This window comes from Ornithorhynchus anatinus, chromosome 12, assembly GCF_004115215.2.
Source record: "Ornithorhynchus anatinus isolate Pmale09 chromosome 12, mOrnAna1.pri.v4, whole genome shotgun sequence".
Classification (NCBI taxonomy): domain Eukaryota; kingdom Metazoa; phylum Chordata; class Mammalia; order Monotremata; family Ornithorhynchidae; genus Ornithorhynchus; species Ornithorhynchus anatinus.
The window spans coordinates 27,109,280-27,135,389 of NC_041739.1; the positions used below are offsets into that span (position 1 = coordinate 27,109,280).

Below are 26,110 nucleotides of genomic sequence, written 5' to 3' on the forward strand. Positions count from 1 at the left end.
GCCTGAGGTCACACAGCGAGGAAGTGGCAGAGCCAGGTTTAGAATACAGGTCCGCTGAGTCCCAGGCCCGTACTCTATTCACTCTGGACTGTAAGCTCCTTGTGGGCAGGGAACGTTTTCCAACTCCATTGTACTCTCCTAAATACTAAGTACAGTGCTCGGCAGAGAGCTAGCATTCAGTAAATACCACTGATTGATTGATCTTGTATCTATCCCAGTGCTTAGCACATAGTAACCATTTATCAAACACCACAATGAACATTATGATTACTTCCAATCCAATGGGAAGCTTTTCCAGGTCAACAGGGCTCAAGGATCAAATGTCTCTGAGACAGCCATTTAGCTGCTCGATGGTTCTGACCGCTCTAAGGAGGCAGGTGTCTAAGGAGATGCGTACGCCCTGAGCCTCTCTTTAGAACAAAGTGCTATGGGCAGACAGCACTGCTGAAAAAGTTTGAAGTTGTGAACCTGACCACACCCAGGAAACCCCTCACTAAACTAGAGATTTTTGACGGCACCCCAGAGCTTTACTCTGTTCCCACATTCTGCTACCTAGACTTTATACAATCCAATGATACCTAAACAGACAAAATATAAGGAAACTAGGTTCTCCTTTGGGAGATCGACAAAATATAGTGCCAATGAACAGCAAACCCGATACCAAATTAGTATCAGCTGTAGTGATGCCAACTTTCCACGGAGCAACCCAGAGAAACCAAATCCAACTTCTCACGGAATTTCATCAGTGCCACAGAAAAATCCACAATGGCCTACTGTCTTGGAACTGAAATCGATCTTGTTCTGCTTTTGGATTGTGTCAAATACCTTGAAAAGTGAGTGAGTGAGTGAAAGGAATTCAGTTTATGTTGCTCTCGAACGGCAGGGCATAATCACCAGAAAATGAGATCGTGGAATTCCTTCAACTCAGCGTGAATCAGTGGAAAGAGCCTGGGCTTGGGAGTCAGAGGTCATAGGTTCGAATCCCCACTCTGCCCCTTGTCAGCTGTGTGACTGTGGGCAAGTCACTTCACTTCTCTGTGCCCCAGTTCCCTCATCTGTAAAATGGGGATGAAGACTGTGAGCCTCACGTGGGACAACCTGGTTACCCTGTATCTACCCCAGCGCTTAGAACAGTGCTCCGCGCGAAGTGAGCGCTTAACAAATATCAACATTATTATTAAGACAATGTTCAGAGCAGCCCATCTTTGGAGGACAGGACATCAAAGAGAATGGATGGTAACAGCCAAGCAGTTGTTGAAATGGGGCACCCACCATCAGGAAGGGCAGAACACACATCACGGAGAAACACAAAGCCTTGTCTCAAACAACCTTGGTAAGACACAAGACTTGGGAGATGACAACAGCAGGGAGGGAGGAGAGGGACCAGTTCTCCTGGAGCAGAGACTCTGCAGACATGAGGACAACAAGATGCAGAAGCATTCGTATCTATTGAGTGCTTACTGTGTAAAGAGCACTGTCCTAAGCATTTGGGAGAGTTTAACATAACACTACAATAGATACAGTCCCTGCCCAAAATAGTGGGAAAGAAAACAGACCTGAGAGTCAAAAGGCCTCGGTTCTAATCCTGGCTCTGCCACTTGTCTGCTGGGTGACCTTGGGAAAGTCACTTTGCTTCTCTGGGCCTTGGTTATCTCATCTGTAATGTGAGGATTAAGGCTGCGAGCCCTATGTGGGACAGGTACTGTGATTAACCTGATACCCTATCTACCCCAGTGCTTAATAGAATGCCTCGCGCATAGTAACCACCTAAATACTGTAAAAAAAAAAAAATTCTAAAGCAGTTACAGCACAGCAAGTGGAAAACGCCCCAGACTGGCCCTGGACAAACTGTATACGCACAGGGTGGAACTGTCTGGCCCAGAAGGAAAGAGTCTCACTGTCAGCAGTGACTTCAAAATAGCCAAATGCAGGAAGGAGGGAGGGAGGGAGATGGAGGTAGAATGTTGGGGGAGAAGCTGCCACTGCCAGGTCCCACAGATCTCATCCCCAAGTTACCTGAGCCAGCTCTTAGGCTGGTCTCCTGTCCCCACAACTCCACTACTCTCTTCTGGCCCCCCTTCATTTGTGAAGCCCTCAGACTTTTCTAAAGACAAAACTAACTGAGACCCAGGAGCTCTCCCTGGGGAGACTATAGGCAAATGAATAGTAATTATAATAACAACAACAGTATTTGTTAAGTGCTTACTATGTACTAAGCTCTATACTAAGATTTAGAGTCTAAGATAATCAGGTCCCACATGGGGCTCACAGTCTAAGTAGGAGGGTGAACAGATATTGAAGCCCCATTTTGCAGATGAGGGAACTGAGGCCCACAGAATTAAACAGTCAGTGCATCATTTTTTTGCCAGAGTCAAAAAAAAATGACAAAAAACTAAGGGCTTCTAATTGTAGTTGCCCATTTCACAATTAAACAGTAAGAGAATAAAATATGCTCAAAGCTCCTGCCATGAAGACAGATTTATTTAATGGAGAATCTCAGTGGGGAAGGGAGAGATTCACAACAGCTTCAATCACTGAAACAATATTCTGATGAACTGTGAAATGAAGAACACGGTGTCCTAAAACATCTGCCGTTCTCCCGGCTCAATCGAATAATAGCTTGAAATTGAAGGCATAATGGTTTAATTCCCTCGCACTTACTGGGCAGGCTTTGCTGGGATTTTTAAAGAAGATTTTTTAAAAAGATATGTCCACTGCAGGGGGTTGTGTTAGGATGGATTTCCCTGAGTTTCAGATTGGAAGCCATGTTGGGAACCATCAAATCGTTACCCAGAGTCTCTTGAATTAGTGTGGTGTTTATTAGAAGTCAGATCGGCTAAATTTACTCAAAATATCTCTGAAAGGTCAAGATTCTGCGTGGTTTTGAGTCATCTAGAAAGAAGACCAGGTTCTCAAATACCAAGTGAACCCCAGAGTAAATGGGATGGATTTGGTAACTGGCTTCTAGGCCACACAAGCTTTAATACAGCAGCCAGAAGCCCTGAGACTGGATTTAGGTCAAGGACTCTTAGGGTTGTTCATGTAGTTATTTGCCCCTGCTCCTGCATTCACATTGGCCTACTGCCTTGGAAGTGGAATCAATCTTGTTCTGCTGCTGGATTGTGTCAAATGCCTTTGAAAGGTGAACGTTTGATAGATTGATTTAATTTATTTTGTCTCTTATGGGATAGCAAGAAGGGGCTGGTGTCCACCGGGTGGATTTCCCATTCCCTTCTGCTACCTATCTTTTGGTTATGTCTCTGCTTGTTAGCATTTCCACCCAGCACTACTTATGGATTAGAGGAAGGTGTGCAACTCAAGTCCTCCATTTTTCTACGAATAAGCAGCCCTAATGGTGGGAAGAAGGATGAAGGCTTTGGGGAAGATTAGGGTTTTGGATTCTCTGCTGAATTCAATTATCCATGCTTTCCTGAGCCCCAATTAGTGTGGATAATTGCGAGCAGATTATAAATTATTCAGAATCAGAACATGAGCAAAGTCAGAGTCCTATTCAGTCTACTGTTTTAGCCCTCAAAATGGTAATAGGTGAAGGAACCAGGCCCTACAGAACAAACATCCCAGTGTCTTGCAACATACCGCACAGCATCCCTGACATTTCCCTCTCTTCATCCCTCACTTTCCCATTATGGACCACCTCCCCGCCTCTCCCACCAACAACTCAGAGCCCATCCCTGTTTAGTTGGAATTGATTTTTTTTTCCCTAATGCATTCATTATTCTGTACTTGGTCACACCCAAGCTAGTTTCTGGCTCCCTTCCTCAGGTTTCTGAGATCTTCCTGCCCTTTTGCCCCATCTGTGTGGCATTTGGAAGAGCTTAGTGTCGATCTGTAAACTTTAAAATTTGGCTGCACACTCCCCTTCCCAGATCATTTATTAAAAAGTTAATAAAGTGCATCCTAGAACTGCTCCTGGAGGGACCCCACTATTTACATTTCTCCATTCTGAAAAGAGACCATTTCTCCCTACCTTTTGTTTCCTATCTTTGAGACAGCTTTCCACCCATAACAGAACATTCCTGCTAATCCCATGTTTATTAGGGTTTTTTTCCTAAAAGCCTCCGGTGTGGAACCTAGCCAAAGGTCCTTTGAAAATGTAAATATAATATGCCCACTGGTTCTCCTCAGTCCATATGCTCACTGACCGCTTCAAAAACCTCAGTATATTAGTGAGGGATTAGTGATTTTTTTCTCCAACAGTCTTTCCCTCCTCCAGTCCATATTTAATTCTGTTGCCTGGATTAATTCTGAGTAGTGTTATCTAAGAGAAAGAGCACAGGCCTGGGAGTCCAAAGATTTCTGTTCTTATCCCTGCTCCCCCACTTATCCACTGTGTGACCTTGAGCAAGTCACTTAACTGCTCTATGCCTCAGTTTCCTCTTCTGTAAAATGGGGATTAGGACAGTGAGCCTCTTTCATTTGTCCTGCTGGAATAAAAGTAATAATAAGAGTAACATTTATTGAGCACTCACATGGTGTAATGCACTATACTGAGCACTTGGAAAGTACAAGGAGACAAAAAAAAATAATAATTGTGGTATTTAAGTGCTTACTATGTGCCAGGCACTCTACTAAATGCTGGATGAATACAGGTAAATCAGGTTGGTCACAGTCCCTGTCTCATGTGGGCTCTCAGTCTCAATCCCCATTTTATAGATGAGGTAACTGAAGCACAGAGAAGTGAAGTGACTTGTCCAAGCCCACACAGCAAACTAGAGTCAGAGCTGGGATTAGAATCTATGACTTTCTGACATCCAGGCCCACGCTCTATCTACAGTGCTGGGAAGTGGCACGTATCCTACCCAAAAGAGCTTTCACTCTCAGGGGGAGACAGACCTAAAAATATCTACGAGAATGATCAAAATGAATAAATTGCAGAGACTTTCTTCTCTCCTTGCTTGGGTGAGCTTTCCATATTTTAAAAGGTGACAGTCTAAAGGATCCTCTACACTGTAAGCTCCTTGTGGGCAGGGAACATGCCTATCAACTCTGTTGTATTGTACTCTCCCAAGTGCTTAGTACAGTGCTCTGCACACAGTAAGCACTCAATTAATACCATTGATTGATAGAGTAAAAGCATCATCAGAAGGAAAACTCAGAGGGCTTACCATGTCCCTCTACACAAAGTAAAACTCACAGTCAGCTTCAAGTCTCTCCACCAAGTTGCCCCAATTTACATATCTGCTGCTTCCCTTATTTCATTTAATCATATTTATTGAACACTTACTGTGTGCAGAACACTGTGTTTCACTCTCTTTGTTCCTCCCAAGCTATTATTCTAACTGCATCTCACTCTCAACCCTCCCTCCTCCATCCCCTGGCTCACACTGTTCCACAGCTTGGAATTCCTTCCCTCCCCAAATCCATCTGACCCTAGTCCTCCCCCAAATCTAAGCCCTTCTGAACTCGTCCAATAACTTTCCTTGATTAATTCCAGCTCACTGAGTTGCATTGCCCCAGATCTATAGCACTTACGTGCTTATGTACTTATTCATACCCATCCTCAGAACTTGTGTTTCTGCTTAGAAACTTGTACATTCTGATATTTATTCTGACGATTCTGTTTGTAAATATTGTTTTACATCTGCCTCCCCTTTAACATGCAGGTTCCTTGTGGAAAGGGAACATGTCCCATCTTTTTTTTTGCACTTCCCAGGGACTTAGGACAGTGCACTGAAAACAATCTTTGCTCAATAACTGCTCTTACACACTAAAATTATCTATCCATGGTTTTTGATCGATCAGTTATGCTATACCTATTTTACCCAGCTTCTGAAATGGAAGGTTTCAATAGCCTTCCTGTTTCTAATGAGTTACAGATTTTTACTGCACTCTCAGCTTTTTCCATCCTAAGGTTCACATTTTTCGTTTTCTAAAATGAAATTGCCTCATACTGGTTCTTTAGCAGCCTTTCCCACCCCCAACTGCAGGAGTGTGAAATTTTATAGCATTGTACTCACTAGTTCAGAGTGGCTTCCCCACATACATTCCCTCCGCCATTCAGACTTAATCCAATATACTGTCTTTCCTTGTTGGCTTTCTGGCCAGGAGTATTGAAAACAGTCTTTTTAAAACAGCCAGTCAGCATATACATAATTGCCTCTCATACTAGTTAGTCAACAAACAATGAGCTTTTATATTCTAAGTCGATAGGAGTTTCACATGTGAAAGGAAGTGTGTACTGGAAGAACGGAATCTGATACCGACTATGTCATCGTGAATATGTCCTCATTCATGGTATTCATATTCTATGCTAATTCTTCCTTAAGAAACATGAATAAATATTCTTAAATGCCATCTCACCCCTCCTCGTTCCCCAAAATACAGACCCTTTTGAAATAAGGGAATCATTTTTAATCCGAGCCTCAAGGAAATTAAACTTCAGTGTATCACCTGTGTGGTAAAAAGATTAAATGAATTATAATGCTGTGGTTTAAGAAGTCAAAAAGGAAAGAACTCTCTACTACAACCTTCGTATCATTCTTTCAACAGAACAATTCACTATTCATTAAACTTGTAAGTTAACTGATGCATCATTCATTATTGAGAGCATGCTGTAAATAGAGCTAAAAGAAGAATTGAGAGAAAAACTCTGCCCTGGACACATCCAAATCTGAGTTGAGTAATAGTAATAATAATAATAATGTTGGTATTTAAGCGCTTACTATGTGCAGAGCACTGTTCTGGGGGAGATATAGGGTAATCAGGTTGTCCCACGTGAGGCTCACAATCTTAATCCCCATTTTACAGATGAGGGAACTGAGGCACAGAGAAGTTAAGTGACTTGCCCATAGTCACACAGCTGACAAGTGGCAGAGCCGGGATTCGAACCCATGACCTCTGTTTCCCAAACCTGTGCTCTTTCCCCTGAGCCACGCTGCTTCTCAATAGCAGTAGAGTAGAATGGGAAAGTTGACACGCACCTCAAGCCTGCTGTTCCTTTATATTCCCATGAGCTTCCAGTACTGGAGAAGCAGAAAAATTCCACCAGGAAAACCAGACCGAGAGACAACGATCTAACATCCAGTACAGTCTAGTACAACCAATCAGTGGTACTTATTGAGCATTTACTGCATGAAAAGCATGGTACTAAGTCTTGCAAGAGTAAAATTACAAGAAAGTTGGTAGACATGATCCCTGCCCACAAGAAGTTTACAGTCTAGAGGGGTGAGGTTTGGAGCCAGGGTACGTGGGTTGACCTCCTTCTGCAACTAAGCTGCTGCATGACCTTACACAAGTAGCTTACCTTCTCTGAATTTCTGTTTCGTGCCTGAAAAATGAAGGCACCCTACACTAATAGGACTATAGTAAAGAGAAATAAGATGACCTTTTCATGGTATTTGTTAATTGCTTACTTTGCGCCAGGCACTGTGCCAAACACTGGGGTAGTTACAAGGTAATCAGGTTGAACATAGTCCTTGTGCGACATGGGGCTCACAGTCTCAATTCCCATTTTACAGAGGACGTAACTGAGGCACAGAGAAGTGCCGTGACTTGCCCACGATAATACAGCCGACTACTGGCGGAGCTGGGATTAGAACCCTTCTCAAATCCTCTGACCCCCGCCTCCCCCATCCTTGCCCCTTATGATCTGGCTACTTAATTTATTTAAAAAATTGAAACTCTCAGGCACGATCTCCCTGAAATCGCCCCTGTTCCTCTCCAGCACCTCCCTCCTCATACTCCTTCTTCAACTCGCCCATCCTTCCCAGTAGTATCTCCAAAGGAGATCTCCTGCCTTTCCTCAAAATCCACCCCCATCCATCTGTGCATCAGACCCATCCCTTCGCACCTTTTCAAAACACTTGGCTCCTCCCTTCCTTCCTCCCTGACCACCATCTTCAACTGTATGCTTTCCAGTGGCTTCTTCTCCACTGCTTTTCAACATGCTCATGTCTCTTCTATTCTAAAAAAAAAGAAAAAAGCCCTCCCTTGAGCCCATGTCTCCGTCCAGTTATCACCTTATCTCCATCCTACAATTCTCAGCCTCTTTCCCGGGCTCCTCCTCTGCCTCCCACCCCATAACTGTGTCTTTCCAGGTTCAGTTGAGGGTCCCTCCCCATTCTCCATCTACATCCATTCCTTTGGAGAACTCATTCACTCCCGTGGTTTCAACTACCTATGTGGATTTGCAAATCTATATATCCAGCCCTATTCTCTCTCGCTTTCTGCAGCCTCGCATTTCCTCCTGTCTGCAAGATATCGCTGCTTGGATATCCTGCTGTCATTTCAAACTTAACATGTCCCAAACAGACCTCCTTATCTTCTCACCCAAACCCTTTTCTCCCCATGACTTTCCCATCACTGTAGACAGCACCACCATCCTTCCTGTCCCATAAACCTGTAACTTTGTCATTATCCTTGACTCCTCTCTCTCATTCAACTCACATATTCAATCTATCATTAAATCCCGTCAGTTCCACCTCACAACGTTGCTAAAATCTGTTCTTTCTTTTCCATCCAAACTGCTATCACATTAATCCAAGCACTTAACGTATCCTACCTTGATTACTGTACCAGCCTCCTCGCTGACCTCCCTGACTCTTGTCATTCCCAACTCCAGTCCATATTTCACTTTGCTGCCCAGATCATTTTTCACGTTGCTTGTCCATCCACCTCGGCATAAAAGAGAAACTCCTTCCTATCGGCTTTAAAGCACTCAATCGTTTTGCCCCCTCCTACGTCACCTCACTTCTCTTCTTCTACAACCCAGCTCGCACACTTCACTCCTCTTATGCCAACCTACTCACTGTACCTTGATCTCATCTATCTCCTGCCAACCTCTTGCCCACGTCCTGCCTCCAGCCTGGAACGCCCTCCCTTTTCATATCCGACAAACAATTACTCTCCCACCTTCAAAGCCTAATTGAAGGCACATCTCCTCCAAGAGGCCTTCCCTAAGCCCTCATGTCCTCTTTTCTCACTCCTTTCAGAGTTGTGCTGACTTTCTCCTTCTATTCACCACCCACTGCCATCCCCAGCTTCACATCACTTATGTGAAAATCCATAATTTATTTATTTATATTAATACCTATCGTCTCCTCTAGACTGTAAGATTATTGTGGGCAGGGAACGTGCCTCTTATATTGCTGTGGTGTACTCTCAAGTGCTTAATACAGTGCCCTGCACACAGTAAGTGCTCGATAAAGATGAACGATTAGGTCCTTTTGACTCCCAGGTCTGTGCTCTATCCATTAGGCCACGCTGCTTCCACTTATGAAGTCACTCTGGAAAATAAAAGTGCTACATGATGGCACCCCCCAGGTTACCGCCATCCCACTGATATATACAACCCGGAGATATAAGCCATTAAGGTCTGATACCTCATCCCAGTTTACAGCCACCACCAGACCATATAAACAGCCATTACCGTTTGAAACCTTGACAATCGAATACGTCACTGAAAGATGCCAAAACGGAAAAAGTAGTTATGGAAGCAGCATTGCCTGGTGGACAGAGCACGGGCCTGGGAGTCAGAATGATCTGGATTCTAATCCCGGCTCTACCTCTGGTCTTCTGGTGACCTTGGGCAGCTTATTTTGCTTCCCCGTGCCTCAGTTACCTCATCGGTAAAGGACTGGAAGCCCCACGTGGGACATGTCCAACCTGATTACCCTGTGTCTACCCCAGCACTTAGTAGAGTGTCTGGCACATAATAAGCGCTTAACAAATACCATAAAAAAAGAAGTTCTAGTCTACCACCCAGTAAAACTGGAGGGCTGGGGAAGTCAAAAAGCTTTGCATGTATTGAAAAAAAGCAGATGGCTTCATAAAAATCACTGAAGATGACCCTTAGACCCAAAGATGTGAAGAGGTGTCCAGAAGGAGTCGGCCTGTTACAAGGTACTTTATGGAGACAAGAAGAAGGCTGCTATTCGATCTAAATTGGACAATTTCTTCCCTAAACCTGAAAAAAACGCTTCCACAATCAGAAGATCAAGTTTCTATCTTTGCAGCTTCTTGCAGAGATTCATAACCATCTGACAACTTCTCAATTAGGTAATATCATGGGGCTATACTTTGATTCACCCTAACAAAGTTTAAACAACAGTTTAAAATGCTAATACGGCATTAAAAGAACAAAAAGGGATTTCACGTTTTCCCAGGGGTTTGGGTATAGCCCCCAATTTGTAAAATAGAAGTCTCTGGGAAAACAGCAGAGCCTAGTGAAGAAAGCATAGGCCTGGGAGTCAGAGTTTCTAGTCCTGAATTGCTGTGTGACGTTGGGCAAGTCACTTAACTTCCAGGTCCCTCAGTTCTATTGTTCTCCATCCTAGTTAGACTGTAAGCTCCATGTGGGACAGGGATTGTGTCCAAGCTAATTCACTTGTATCTACTCCAGCTCTTAGAACAGTGTTGACAAAGAGTAAGTGCATTATACGTAACTCAAACAAAATACCACCCCCCTGGGGCTTCAAATGGAAAACTGAGATCAGCCTTCAATTTTCTGTCTCCAATTCGTCTGTTCTGGCATAGCATAACAACCTTGGCTATTGGTCAGATTAATTTATCATCTGTTGCTGAAATCCAAATCCCTTATCTCACGAGACAGGTAACCCAAAGACCACTTTCAGAATCAAGTTTCCATTAGGATAATTAACTTTGAGTCACATCACCTCAGTTTCTGATAGGGTTTCCCATCTCTGTCATTTCCATCCAAGATACAAAGGGTGTCAGCACAGGAAGCTCTGCATTACGGCTTTCCATCAAGTATTGAACAGACACGGACGCGTCTGACATCTCCGCTGCTCAAACCCAAAATGGAAAATAATCCTGCAATATTCATTCAGTAGGATTAAAATATAAAACCCGGGAGAGAACACTCTTCTGGACAAAGTGTCGACGGCATCAGTCTCTGGGCTGCAAACGCTCACATTCCCAGAATCCCTCTGGCTACAATAAAACCTTGTTATTGAGCTAGGAAATCATCACCCTGGGTTCCAGAGCACATGGACCACATAGTTCCATATCAAAAGCCTACAGTTTTATGAGGCTGCGTCCTGGTAGAATGGCGGCCTGTAGAGCAAATAAAACCAGTCAAAACAGATAAACAGCTCTCTCCCCAGTGCATTCAGGGACGCTGAGATACTGATCTGCAGCTGCTCTGGAAGGTTCTCGCACTTTGCCTGTACCTTGGTTTCTGGGAGAGCAACCTTACTTGCTCGGTTTGTTCATCCCCCCGCCCAGCACGTATGTACCTATCTATAATTCATTTATATTAACGTTTGTCTCCCCCGTCTAGGCTGTAAGCTTGTTGTGGTCGGGGATTGTGTCTGCGGTTATTGTATTGTGCTCTCCCAAGTGCTTCCACAGGGCTCTGCACACAGTCGGTGATCAATAAATACAACTGAATGAATCTGAGTCACTCCTACATGCTACATAGCCCCCTTTTCGTTCAGAGGCAGTATTTATGGCTCAAGAGGGCCGGTTCTGATTTACTGATATATTTAAGGGGCTCGGGGTTCGCTTTGAGCCTTCAGCGTCTGAGTCTCGTGAATTTTAAGGTGAACCTGTCCACGTGACAAGGGAAATACGGCAGGTGGCCCATGTCACGGTCAGCACATTACCGGCCGAGATGCCCTCGGCATCCGGTCGGCAAGACCTGCAGAATGTGCTGGAGGCAGCTACAGTATTCCTGCATCATTTCAATTATGCGAAGTTACATTGTGGCCTCTGCAACTCTCAAGCGTTTCAGTGCCTCTTTCCAGATGAGGTAACTGAGGCACAGAGGAAGTGAAATGACTTGCCCAAGGTCACACAGCAGACAAGCGGCAGAGCCGGGATTAGAACCCAGGGCCTTTCGACTCCCAGGCTTGTGCTCTATCAACTAGGCCACGCTGATGCTGCCGAAGTGAGGGCATCCAATTGGTGCGACAGTGCCGGGTGAGAGGAAAAAGTTATGAGGCAGGTCTAGGAGTGGGAAATTCCCCAAATTCCCAACAACAATTCCTGGGCTTTAAAGATATAAAACTTTCCCCCGCTAGACTGTAAGCTTGTTGTGGGCAGGGTAAATGTCTACCAACTCTGTTATATTATACTCTCCCAAAAGTTTAATTCCGTGCTCTTGGATTTAGATCTGTGATCTTTGGGCATTTGATATTCACATCACCTTCAACCCCACAGCACTTATGTGTATAGCTTTAAATTATATATTATAAATTATTTATTTATAATGTCTGTCTCCCCCTCTAGACTGCAAACTCATTATGGACAGGGAACATGTCTGCTATTTCTGTCATAGTGTACTCTCCCAAGTGCTTAATACAGTGCTCTGCACATAGTAAGTGCTCAATAAATACCACTGATTGATTACTCTGCACACACTATGTGTTCAATAAACATGATTGATTGATTAAAGTCATGATTCATTTCCAAAATATTTATTTGGCGCAGCAAATGTCTGCCAGGCACAACAAAAGAAAGAAAAAGTACAGGAGGAGCTGGCCAACTTGGGTTTGTATCCAAAGCTGCCTGAGAAAAAGGCAATTCGAGGGCAGGAAATGGGTCTGTGCTTAATTTCTTAGAGCAGTCGGCTGAGCGACATGCAAATCCAGTTCTGGGCGACTGCTTAGGGAACAAGAAGTATAACTACATACCAATCACCCATTCAGATCACAACAGTGAGGCCTAGTTGCCCGTCACTAGAGGTAAAACGGTTGACTAGGTAAGCTCACCGCTTGCTGCCCTCTCGCTGTCTTTACCCCAAAGTTCTTCAACCCAACCCCCTTCTCTCTCTGCTATAGCTTTCAAGTGTTTCCCCTCATTTCCCCGCAATTCCCTTGCGCTGCCTCCTCCCCTCCCCTCCCCCGGCTTCCACTCTGCCCCCTCGTCCCCATCACCATTACTCCCTCCCCCTTGCCATGTGGCACTCCAGGGGCTGTGGACACAAGACGGACACATGTTTAAAAAGTGGCAGTGGGTGTGGGGAGAGGGGCAAAGCCAAGGAAGGGAAACAAACAAAAAATTTGGATGAAATGGGAGTTTAAGGAGCCTCGGGGATGGCAGGTGACAGAGCAGGAGGGGCTGTGCTTTCCAGGTCCCTTGCTGAGGAAAATTAGGGCGGGAACAACAGGACTGTTTTATTTCCAGAGAATTGCTGGACAACTCCCCTCAACATCGATTGATGGGGCGCAATTCCAAACCATTTGTCTTACAGAGAAAATTAGCCTATAATCTCTTGTTTGAGGAATGAGAAATCCGGTTGCTGTGCAGCAGGAAAGACAGAAAGTATCTTATGCAATAACCAAGAGGGAGCAATGAAAATGGCACCAAGCACTATGGGTAACAGATGTAACAACACAGGCCGGGCCAGCCTGTGGACTAACGGGGCGGGAAAGGGTCGGAGCATCACGCGCTGGACTCATCGATCCTAGAACAGAATCTAACCAACGGCTTTAGTACAGTGCTCTGTGCACAGTAAGCACTCAATAAATACGATTCATTGATTCAATTCATTAGTATTTATTGAGCGCTTACTACGTGCAGAGCACTGTACTAAGCACTTGGATTATACAATTCAGCGACTAATAGAGACAATCCCTGCCCGAACATTGATCTTCAAACCCGGACGCATGTGCGCACACACATACACACACACCCTTCTAATTTACAACACCCTTACTCCACAATATCTTACACTTAGGGTGGCCCGACAGCCCTTGTGAGAATGTTTATAAGGCCCTTTGCCGACCCAGAAGTTATGTGTGAGACTGTAAACGCAATGAAATCATACAGAACCTTCTGAGACGATATGTGGACTCGGTGGGGTCATGAGGAAGTGGCTTCTGCTCTCCACCCTTATTCCACAGTTACTATGTTCCCCTCCCTGTTGCTGTAACCAAGGGTGGAGATTCTGAAGAGCGAGGCTTGATAGCATGAGCTGAGGCAGAGGGAGGCTGGGTGATTCAAATGAAAACCCTAGATACAGTGCCCGATGCTGGATCACTTTGGGACAGGGACCGATCTCCTTGCCAACCCCTCGCCCAAGTCCTGCCTCTGGCCTGGAAAGCCTTCCCTCCTCAAATCTGACGGATAATTACAATCCCCCCCACTTCAAGCCTCAGTGAAGGCGCATCTCCTCCACGAGGCCTTCCTTGACTAAGCCCCCCTTTCCTCTTCTCCCACTCCCTTCTGCGTCACCCTGACTTGCTCCCTTTGTTCTTCCCTCCTCCCAGGCCCACAGCACTTATGTACATATCTGTAATTTGTTTATTTATATTATTCATTCATTCAATAGTATTTATTGAGCGCTCAATAAAGAACAAGTCGGCAACAGATAGAGACAGTCCCTGCCGTTTGACGGGCTTACAATTAATGTCTGTGTCTTCGCCGCCCCCATCCCGTCTAATCTGTAAGCTCATCGTGGACAGGGAATGTGTCTATTATTGTTTCGTACTCTCCCAAGCACTCAGTACAGTGCTCTGCACACAGTGAGTGCTCAATAAATAAGATTGAATGAACCATCTAAAACCAGAAGAATAGCCTCTCCATTCACACTCTTCGAGTCTTACAATCCTCTCAGCTGTAGAATGCTGTTGATGTAAATGAAGAGAGTGAAGGGATGCACGAAGCTCTGTAATTCTAGAGGAAGACAGAAAATGTATTCTATTACTCTCCCTATTGTTTGTATTCTATTTGTTAGGAACTTACTATATGCCAGTCACCATACTAAGCACTGGAGTAGATATGAGAAAATCCGGATGGACACAGTCCCTTGTCCCCACTTTACAGATGAGGTAACTGTGACACAGAGAAGTGATTTGCCCACGGTCACACAGAAGACAAATAGATGGCAGATCTGCGATTAGAACCCAGGTCCTCTGTCTCCCAGGCCAGTGCTCTTTCCACTAGACCACCCAGATTCCCTATCTATAATTTATTTTAGTTTTCGCTTCTCCCACTAGCCTGTAACCTCCTTCGGAGCGGAGATCGGGTCTTCTACCACTTTTCTATGCTGCCAAGTGATTAGTATAGTACTCTGCAATCAACCAGTGGAATTTATTGAATGCTTACTGTGTCCAGAGCACTGATCTAAGCGCTTGGGAGAGTACGAGAGAAATCTCCATAAATGCTATTTGATGATGATGTACTCAAACTTACACACTCTTGAAATCTTGAAGCTCAAGTTATGACTCAATGTTCACCACTAAGAAAACAATCATTAACCTGACTCATACATAAAGAAGGTTTTCCTGCACTGGGGATCATAAAAATCCCCAGCTGCCCTGTTCAGTGATGGAGTAGGTATTTAGGATATGATGCATCTATACAACACACTCCAGCAAGCACAAGGGGTTGGTTTCATCTTTTGATTTATGGAGTGCACAACCTTTACCATAGCTTCTGGCATATCAATAATATAAATATATCAATGTTACAATAATACAGCATTTTTCATTTGCGGGGACGGAGGGGAAGGTGGTACAGTGTGCTTCCGACCTTGGAAATTTGATTAAGAGAAGAAAGCCTTAGTCCTTCCAGGCCTCTGATAAGGGGTTGCAGAGGATGTGGTGTTCCGCACACAATGGATTACTGAACACCACCACCACCACCAAAAAGGCTTCGTTCGTTTGGGTCTCGCTGCATGGTGCGTCTAAATGTCCAGCTGCAGAGGTCCAAAGCTTTCTCCTCCTATCATTTAGGCCCCGAAGATACTATAATCCCCAAATAACGAGAAGCACCGTGGCCTAGTGGAAAGAGCCCAGGTGTGGGAGGTAGAAGGCCTGGGTTCTGATTCCAACTCTGTCACTTGTCTGCTGTGTGACCTTGGGCAAGTCACTAAACTGCTCTCTGCCTCAGTTTCCTCATCTGTAAAATGGGGGTTAAATCCTACATCGTCCTACTTGAACTGTGAGCCCCGTGTGCACAGGGACTATATGCAATCTCATGATCCTGTATCTACCCCAGTGCTTTGTTGAGTGTTTGGTACATAGAAAGCGCTTAACAAGTGCTATAATTATTAGTAGTAATACTTCTGGGCCCCCAGAGCTGTTATGACTTTCCTACTGAAAGTGAGCATACACACACTCACACACACATACTCTCTCTCTCTCCTCCCCCCCCACCATAACTGGCAACAGCATATTCTCTCCACATGTTTTCACTTGCACTATGGTACAAAATAACTTGGAAAGCTTCCTAACCCACTATGATTGACAAGGGGCTGTCATCATTGAAGAGTTGCAGCCTCTTTGAACTGAGATGGTAGTTCACATGGCAGTGAAAGAGACCCAGCTTAGAACCCAACATTCGCACATCTCCCGGGATGGGAGAGGCTAGCTGGTAAAGCCCAGGGCCCACAGCTAGGGAAAAGGTATAGACACATACACAACTGCAGTATGGTTGGAGGTGGGTCACAAATCAAAGTTCTTAGGGGGTCCACACCCAAGAGCCTAGGCAACGTGGAAAGGAGAGTGGATAGGGTGGGGAAATGAGGGTTTAGGGATGGCCTCTTGGAGATGTGGTTTTAGGAGGATTTTGAAGGAGGGGTGTCAGTCTCTCAGCTATAAAGCAGGAGAGAATTCCAGGCCTGAGAGAGGATATGGGCAAAGGATTGGCAGTGAAACAGACAAAACTGAGGTACAGTGTGAGTAAGCTGGCGTTGGAGTGATGTGTACAGGATGGGTTACGGTAGGATGTCAGCGAAAAGAGGTAGGATGGTGAGCTGTTTAAGTGCTTTAAAGCGAACGTTCGGGATATTCTGTTTAATGAGGAGATGGATGGGCAACCGTCGGAGGTTTTGAGGAGACAGGAGATCTCCTCAGATCAGAGAGGAGGAGGAGAAAATTGAGTGGTTCTATTTAGAAAATTGATCTGGGTACTAAAGTGAAAAAAGTCCTAATAATAATAATTATGGCATATTTTAAAATTTACTATGTGACAAGAACTTGCACCAAGTAGACTGTGAGCCCGTTGTTGGGTAGCGATTGTCTCTGTTGCCGAATTGTACTTTCCAAGTGCTTAGTACAGTGTCCTGCACACAGTTAGTGCTCAATAAATACGATTGAATGAATTAAGTGCTGGGCTAGATATAAGATACTCAGGTCAGACACCATCCCTGTCCCACATGGGACTCACCATCTAATTAGGAGGGAAAACGGGTTTTGAATCCCCATTTCCCAGAGGAGGAACTGAGGCACAGGGAAGTGATTGATGCGTGGTGTGCTGGGATAGTTTACTGCTAAAATATCAGGGCAAACTGCAGAGCTCTTGAAGGGCTGAGGAGCATCGCAGAAGTAGCAGACCAGAGCAAGGACAGGCTCACTTGGCCATGGGTAATCTACCGGATGAGCACATGAAACATGCAATGCTGGAATAATCCCTCTGGGAGAAGCAAAATAAGCAGAGAGTGTTCTTGCAAAAGCAAAATCACATTAAACAAACCTGTGCAGGGGGAAGGCTGACTGTAATCAACCCCTGAACAGTAGATGTGCTCTATTCTTCTCATCGGTCCATATCACTTTTACCCATTTTTAATCAACTCTCAGATGTTGGACACGGTGCCCTTTAAATATATTTTACTTTTACTATACCCTAATGTAAGATCCGGGAGGTTGTTTACCAAATTCTCTTTTATGATAACTATCGGTCACGATGTCTAAAACCGAACTTCAGTTTTCTTCTCAAAGCCACTCCACCTAACTCTCCAGACCACCACTCTCCCCCAATCTTTGAAGCCCTCATGAAATCCCACCTCTTCCACGAAGGTTTCCTAGATTAATTTTTCTTCTTCCCAGTTCATATTCCTTCAACTGCCACGTCCGCATTTATGGACTCACAAACACTCATAAGTGCTTCTTGCCATATATCCTACAATCTCCATTATTTAAGCACTTATCCCTACAGCCATCTTTCCAACCTCTTCTTCCTTCTTTCTGTAATTTATTCTGCATCTGTCTCTCCAGTTAGACTTTAAGGTCCTTGAGGGCAGAGACTGCATCTTTTAACTATTGTTATTTCAATGTATGTTGTGCACACTCGTCTGGTCTTATGCTGTCGAGTCGTCTCCGACCCATAGCGACGCCATGGATAAATCTCTCTCAGAACACCCCACCTCCATCTGCAATCGTTCTGGTAGTGTATCCATAGAGTTTTCTTGGTAAAAAAAATATGGAAATTGTTAACATTCCCTCCTTCCGCACAGTAAACCTGCGTTTCCACCCTCGACTCTCTTCCATGCCTCTGCTGCCCAGCACAGGTGAGTTTTGATTTGTAGCAGATTGCCTTCTGCTCGCTAGCCACTGGCCAACCTAGGAATGGAATGGGTAGGCCTCTGATTGACTCTCCCTCCCGTAGTCAAGCCTGGTAGAGTACTGGAAACTCTCCAGGTGTGACCCTGAGAGGGGGTTGTGCATAAAGTAGGCTCAAAAAAAATATAAGTGGCTTATTGATTCAGTCCTTTCTGGTTTCCTGGATTTTTCAATCCATTAGATTTACTGGATTTTTAAATTAGCCACTAAAGAAATTATTTAAAATGCAAGAATGTTCCTATGATTATCCTGCAAATTTTATAACTCCAAGAATATCAGCTGGACAACTTTCAGAAATCTAGAAATGCTACCTGACACTTGAGAACTATAAGCCTTCAGAATTATCGCTACCATCATTATTTTTATTATTATTATGGTATTTGTTAAGCAACTTGTGTGTCAAGCACTCTTCTAAACCCTGGTCTTCATCAGCGGCATTCTTTGACAATCTACTACACACATAGCTTGCAGTCTGTTCTGGGTCATTGTTAGAAAGGAGGGAGCACTCCTATATAACTTTTATTCCTTACGTATTTCATTTACTTTTGTTTCTTATCATTGACATTTTTGCTCTTATTCTTATGTCCAGTACAGGTTTGGAAATTTGTATCCGCTCATCTTCCCCTCTGGATTGTAAAATCAATGGCGGGCACCGCATTTTTTCCTTTCCTTTTATGGTATTTGTTAAGTGCTTACTCTGTGCCAGGCACTGCCTTAAATACTAGGGTAGATACAAGTTAACCAGGGTGGACACAATCCATGTCCCACATGGGGCTTATAGTCTAAACCTCCACATTACAGATAAGGTAACTGAGGCACAGAGAAATTAAGTGACTTGGCCAAGGTCACACTGCAGACAAGTGGCAGAGCTGAGATTACTAGAACCCAGGTCCTTTTGACTCCCAGGCCCATGTTCTATCCACTAGGTCACACTGCTTCTCTTTTCCTGTGTCTTTTCCTTTTATCATTCTCCATGTGCCTAATACAGTGCTCCCCACCCAGGAGGTGCTCAATAAATGCTGTCGATGATAACCTGAGCGGCCCCCATTTTCTGCTCGACCCCGTGACCGTGGTGTCCCAAAGAAGCTACGGTCACTAAATTTAAACCTCTGGGAAGGTATGGACTGTTTCTATATGCAAGCCTGCCCCTCCCAATATTTCCATCCATATTTTACTTTGATATTTAACTTTTTTAGTGTTAGCCTTCGTTTATAGTTGACAGGATTCTATTATTGCTCTGGGTCTTCCTCCCCCACTTGGATTATGAGCCCTTTGGAGGCCAGGGATTGGGTCTTAATGGATTTTTTTGTGTAATTACCCAGCATTTTATCACCATGCTTTGCACATTGCTAATAAATGTTACTAACAATCATAATAAAAGAAAACCGTCTCCTACCAGTCCCCAAGAACACAACAGGCCTGATGTGCTGACTGAATTCCAGATGACTTCATTACAATGTTAGCCAGGCTGGGTTCACTGGGGAAAATGAGTGGAGGAGAGTTTTGATTGTCACAAGATGTAAACCCTTCCAGAATAGAGCTCCAATTTTTTTTAAGGTATTTGTTAGGTGCCTATTTTGTGCTAAGGACTGTATTAAGCACTGAGGTAGATACAAGCTAGTCAGGTTTGACACAATCCCTGTCCTTCACAGGGCTCACATTTTATAGATGAGGTAACCGAAGCACAGCAGTGAAGTGACTCATTCAAGGTCATGCGGCAGACAAGTGGCAGAGCTGGGAATAGAATCCAGGTCCTTCTGATGCCTAGGCCAGTGCTCTTTCCACTAGGCCACACTGCTTCTGGTTCCCACCATACGCCGTCAAACCATGATAACAAAGATTTCAATTTTCCATTTTGTGGGGGCAGGGTGGGCATGGGGTGGCAAACTTGGGACAAAGCATCAAGGTGGCAGTGGTGATAGAGGGGGAATAATAGAGAAGAAGAGGGGTGGAGAAGGAGAAGATGAAGGAGGGGGACAAGGAAGAAGAGGAGAAAGAAAGAAGAGAAGAGGAGGAAAAGATAGGTAAGAGGAGGACAGGGAGGGGGATGAAAGGTTATTTGAGATCGTGACTTTATTGTACTCTCTCAAGTTCATAGTACAGTGCTCTCTGTACACAGAAGCTAGTCAAAGAATTAACTTCTCCTTCCTGCTTCACTGTTACTGTTTAATTCTTCTCCTCCTCGAGGGATGCTAGCACCATCAAACTCAACCTCCCCAATCACTCCAAAGTATGCGTTTACTTGCGCCATCTGCACATCCTTATGCAGAACATTCTACCAATCATTTGGGACAGCACAGCAGTTATTAGACAGGATCCAGGCTTTTAAGGCATTTACAGTCTTGAGTTTAGCCTGCAGAAGCTAATCTTACCCTCAACAATCAAAGCAAACCCTCTGCAATACGCAACCCCCGCCCTGCTCAACCAGCCTCCACTCATGGCCGCCATTGTCAAGGGGAAGGTGGACAGGCCACCATGCAGGGAAGCGAGGGGGACTAGCAGCTCCAGACAGTTTGTCCTCACAAGGACCTGGCTCGCAATAAGAGAAGCCAGTGACCAGGCCTCATAGTTCCAGGAGGATGGCTAGAATTCCTCAGATCTCGGGGCTGGTCCAGGGGACGCGCCTGCCAGCAGAGGATGAGGTGAAGCCACCCTCTTGGCTGCACCTCCAGACCGTGTCTGACTGCACCCTTCTAGCCCCAAAAGCTTTGTGGTTGAAGCCAGTGGTTATACCAAACTCAGCCCCTCTCAGGGTCGCATCTGGAGAGATTCCAGTACTTTACCAGTCTCGGTTACGGGAGGGAGAGTCAAGCAGAGTTCTACCCATTCCATTCCTAGCTTGGGCTGTGGCTAGCGAGTGGAAGAAAATCACAACTCACCTGTGCTGGGCAGCAGCGGCATGGGAGAGAGTCGAGGGAGGAGACTTGAGTTTACTGCACGGAAGGCGGCACTGGTAAACCACTTCCATATTTTTACCAAGAAGACTCTATGGATAAACTACCAGAATGACTGCAGATGGAGAGGGGACCGTTCTGGGAGAGATGTGTCCATGGTGTCACTATGAGTCGGAAATGACCCGGTGGCATAAGACGAGATCAAACCCAGAGGCGATCATCCCCTTAGCCACCATGGAGTTAGCACCTACGATTGAGGACATCTGGAAGATTTTATCTTCTGCTGCCCAATTATGCATCTAATTTTACAACCAAACGATATGCGGTGTGCAGATAGCTTCTGGAATTTTATTGAAACAGGTTGTTTACTGACAGCACCATTCATATTAAGGGACTGCCAGTCATAGTGGGACTTCTTGGGGATAGCAGAGGTCTCTAAGTAAAACAAAAAGAGTGCTGGAGTCTCATCTCATTTTGAATTTCTTTGAACTAGAGGACTTTCCCTAATTCCATAAAAGCGCTGCACAAGGAAGAGATATGAGGAGGCTCAAAAGGCAAAGGCTACACGATAGGCATAACTGTTATTTTTAAGTACTTACTATATGGCAATCACTGTCTAAGGACTGGCGTAGATGCAAGATAATCAGATAGGCCACTGTCCGTGTCCTACATGGAGGCTCACAGTAGTTTCAAAACTACCCATATATTACGATTGCAAACTCTTATAGCTGCCTCTCTGAGCATGAGCTGAATGGAGTGGGGATTCCTGAGGGGCTCGAAGATGCACCACAGTCCTCCGTTGCCACTGCCAGCCTCAATGTGAGCATGAGCAGAAGCAGAATAGATAGATTAGTAAATGCTAAACAGTAGGTAGGGTAAGATTAGCTTCTGCAGGTAGTAGTAGGTAGTAGGAGTTTAAAAGTGGGTTCTAATCCTTTCTCTGCCACTTGTCCGCTGAGTGACCTTGGGCATGTCACTTAACTTCTCCGTGCCTCAGCTACCTCATCTGTAAAATGGGGATGAAGACTGTGAGCCTCACGTGGGACAACCTGATGATCCTGTATCTCCCCCAGCGCTTAGAACAGTGCTCTACACATAGTAAGTGCTTAACAGATACCAACATTATTATTATTAAAATGGGGATTAAGACTGTGAGATCCATGTGAAACATGGACTGTGGCCCACCTGTTTCGCTTGTATCTACCTAGCTCAGTGCTTAGTACATACTAAGCACTTTTTTAAAAAATACCATTAAAAAAACAATTAAAGTCCATGCCTGCTTAACAGGATTTGATGGTGCAAGCTATTCAATTTTGGAAGGTCTTTTCAAATTGATTACAAATGGTTCAGAAATCACCAAAGCAGGGGAAATCTGAGTAAATCATACACATTCTAGAAGCCAGAGGACCACATTCCTGTTAACTGAGTCTCATTCACTTTTGGGAAAACCATGATGTTGAGTAATTCGAGGGTGAAATTGTTTCTTCTCGGGATTATTCCAGTTGTTACGGAAAACAAGCAGTCAATCATTTTTCACTCCATACTAGGAATTGTGTAGTCACCGTTATTCACCCAGTCCTTGAGAGCTAGTACAGTAGTGTCTGATCTGATTGCACTCTATATACCCCAGCACTCAGGAGAGTGCTTCGCTCACAGTGAGTGCTTAAAAAAATACAATTATCATTAAGTTCAATATGGTTCTTCACTCCTTCAATCTTCATTCTTGTTGGAAGTAACATAACAATAATATTATTATTTGCTAAATGCTTACTATGTGCCACACACTGTACTGAGCACTGGGGTAATCCGGTAATCAGATCCCACTTGGGACCTAAGTATGAGGGAGAACAGGTATTGAATGCCCATTTTACAGATGTGGGAACTGAGGCCCAAAGAAGTTCAGTGACTTGCCCAAGGTCACAGCAGGCAAGTGGCAGAGCTGAGATTAGAACCCAGGTCTCCTCACTCTCAGGCCCGCGCTCTATCCACTATGCCATGCTGCTTCTCTAATATAATGGCTCCACGGTTGAGAGTGGGAGAAAATGAACCTCTTTAGCATTCAATAAATTCCAACTAGAAAAATACTCTTTCCAGTGATCTACCTGAATTGAGTAAATAAACCGTCTCATTAATTATGGCCAGTTTAATGGGTTTCTTGAAATTACTTCCATTGATTTTAGTTAATTTAGGTAGAGTTAAGAAACTCTTTCTTAATAGTTTCTATAATGCCCTAGGTTCTTGCCACCTATTTATACAGCTACAGTCCATTTCCTCACCTACTGTCAACAGATGACGAGCATCATAACTCCTGTAGTTTGTTGCATGCAGCCATGCTTAAATGCATACTAGCCTTCGTTTCCCACTCCTAATTCAAGGCCATGATTACAGAATCTTTGTAAGTCCATTTTTGCTTTGTACTCATTTTCAAATAGTTGTGGTCTGTGGAGTTTTCTGACAAGGCAGCGATATATCTTGGTGAAACTTCGGCAGCATCTAATGCCATCAGTCGTTTTCTTATTAATCTGAACTGCCTCATGTGGTTGTTTTCTATAGCTCATTTATTTTGGGATCACGGACTCCTTTAACTCATTTTTTCCAAAATTATTTTGAAAGAGAGAATTCTCATGCCCTTAAGTTTTGGTCTTACTGAAAATTTCATTCTATCCTTCATTCATTCATTCAACTGTATTTACTGAGTGTTGTGTGCAAAGCACTGTACTGAGCACTTAGGAGAGTACAGTATAAAAATAGGTACATTCTCTGCCCACAGTGATGTTTCCGAAAGCCACGCTGATGAACCAATTAGCACCCGAAGAAGCAATACCATTAAATTCTCAGCGCCAATATTGTCAGGTACAAGGATATCCTATTCTAATACTCTTCATTTAGCATTCCTTCAAAAGAGTGCTACTGAATTTAATGCTTGTACTTCTTATAGCTTTCTCTGTACTTACACTGGTTTTGCAGCACAAATACTGTTTACTTTATTTCAAATACCTCCTTCCTTTCACACTCTGTCTCCTTTTAAAAATATTTTAACAGATAGGAAGAGAGAAATTAAAAGCCTTTCAACAGAGGTTTGTCCTATCTGGTACTAGATTACTGATCAGTCTTTAGCAAGTACAAGGTCTTGGCTGAACAGGATGTGAAAGATAACTGGAAAGTTATATAATTACACATATTCAAAGACCAAAGATAGGAAGATAAGAAGGAAACAGAGCAAGCACATGCATACACCCAAAGGTAAAATTTCAATTAAAAAATTCTACTACCTTTAGCCGCTTCTTTGAAATAACCCTTTCCTCTTTCCTTCTTTTTTATGATCACCCAGGAGGTGATTTAAAATTGTCCATCACTTTTGAGATTATTGAATACCAAGAAAACATCTGAATTCCTGAGAATCATCCCAAATTATTAAAAAAAAATTTATTTTTAACCAAACATACAATGGATCCTTTAATACTCTTAGCAAAATGTTTTACGACTGGAGAGAGTGCAGTGATCTTTCCTGAAGGCATTTGAACTTGGGTCAAGATTCTCAGTTTGCTTGGGCCCATTGTTTTATACTCATCCTAGTTCATCTTTTCATTATTATGAGCCCTGTTGCTACAAAAAAAAAGCTTTCTATATGGCACAACAAACTTTTAAAAATATTGCTTACCCGCCCTCCTATAGACCGGCTACATGCTCCACTTGACTTCCGTGGTGCCCGTGATATCACCAGCATGTTGCATGATGGGACATTACTCCGAGCAGGAGCCAGAGAATGGATTCAGGGAATGGATTCTGTAGGATTTAAAAGGAAGATAGAACAAAGTAGTTTAATGATAGGAAGGCACTGTTTCACCTCCCCTTCAAACTCCTGGAGAATGAAGAAACATGCCATATCAAAGCCCCCCTGTTAAAGAGAGAAACCCTAGAGCCCGTACCAAATTCACCTGTCCCAATGATGGCCACTTGTTCTCTGGGAGAGAGACTCCATCAGTCTGGAAAGATGAAGACTGCAGAGAGACGCCCTTGAAAGCTGACAGAATTGGGAGGGGTGTGTCCAAGACAACCATTAACATGCTGTTCAAATATCACAACCTAAAAGAGGAGGGGCCACTTCAAGAAGCTCTAAGATGCTATATCGGAGGCCAACTATAGAAATCATTTTCTTGGGCAGTGGAAAGTTGGCATATGTACAACTTCCAGGGCTAGAGAATTCCGTATCAAATATCCAAAGGTTCAAGAAGGGTGTGGATGAATTCACGGTCAGAAGGTCCAGATGGGTTATTAGATTTTGAGTTATCAACGTTGGATGGAATTTATCTGTACTCATTAGATTGGAAGTCAAGAAAAGCAGGCATCACATGGTTCCTTCAAAGAGGAAAAATGCCAGGTTAATGAACTGTTTGCCTGACCCAGTGAGGCATTCCTTTCATGCTCTTAGGTGAATTGCTCTGATGCTATGTAATAAAATTAGTCCAGTTCTAAATGTTGCACATGTCATCAAAACCCGGAAAAGCGGGGTGGCCTAGAGGAAAGATCACTGACCTGGTGGTAATCAGGGAATCTGGGTTCTAGTCCCAGCTCCACCACTTGTCTGCTATGTGACCTAGGGCAACACACTTAACTTTCCCGTGCTTCAATTACCTCATCTGTAAAATGGGGATTAAGACTGTGAGCCCTATGTGAGACATGGACTGTGCCCAACCTGTATCTATCTACGCCAACACTTAGTCCAGTTCCTGGCCCGTGGTAAATGCATAACAAATACCATATTAAAATAAAAAATCAGTGGACTAAAAATGGGCTTCAGAACTTTAGATTTCTGACTAAACTAGTCTAAGTTCCCATTTCTTGGATAGTACCCCAAATCAGCCACCTTCTGTCATCCATGGAAAATCCCTGTAGGTGATCTGGATCACTGTCCAAATAGGACAGGAGCTAAACTGTAAACATGATCAC

The 26,110-nt window shown here is 44.0% G+C and overlaps 1 protein-coding gene and 1 non-coding gene across 4 annotated transcripts in view; both read right to left on the minus strand.

Annotated features, from left to right (window-relative positions):
• The window catches only part of IL15 (interleukin 15), a 69,007-nt gene that overhangs the window by 11,073 nt on the left and 31,824 nt on the right, over nucleotides 1-26,110 (minus strand). For all 3 annotated transcript variants that reach the window (XM_007668424.3, XM_029076858.2, XM_029076860.2), the window contains exon 2: nucleotides 24,822-24,946. In XM_007668424.3, coding sequence (XP_007666614.1) covers nucleotides 24,822-24,887 — 66 coding nt within the window. In that variant the 5' untranslated portion in view covers nucleotides 24,888-24,946. The remainder of the gene's footprint in view (nucleotides 1-24,821; nucleotides 24,947-26,110) is intronic.
• LOC114815807 lies at nucleotides 18,225-18,362 on the minus strand. The gene has a single exon (XR_003763609.1). It is a non-coding gene; the product is annotated as a small nucleolar RNA SNORA7 (small nucleolar RNA).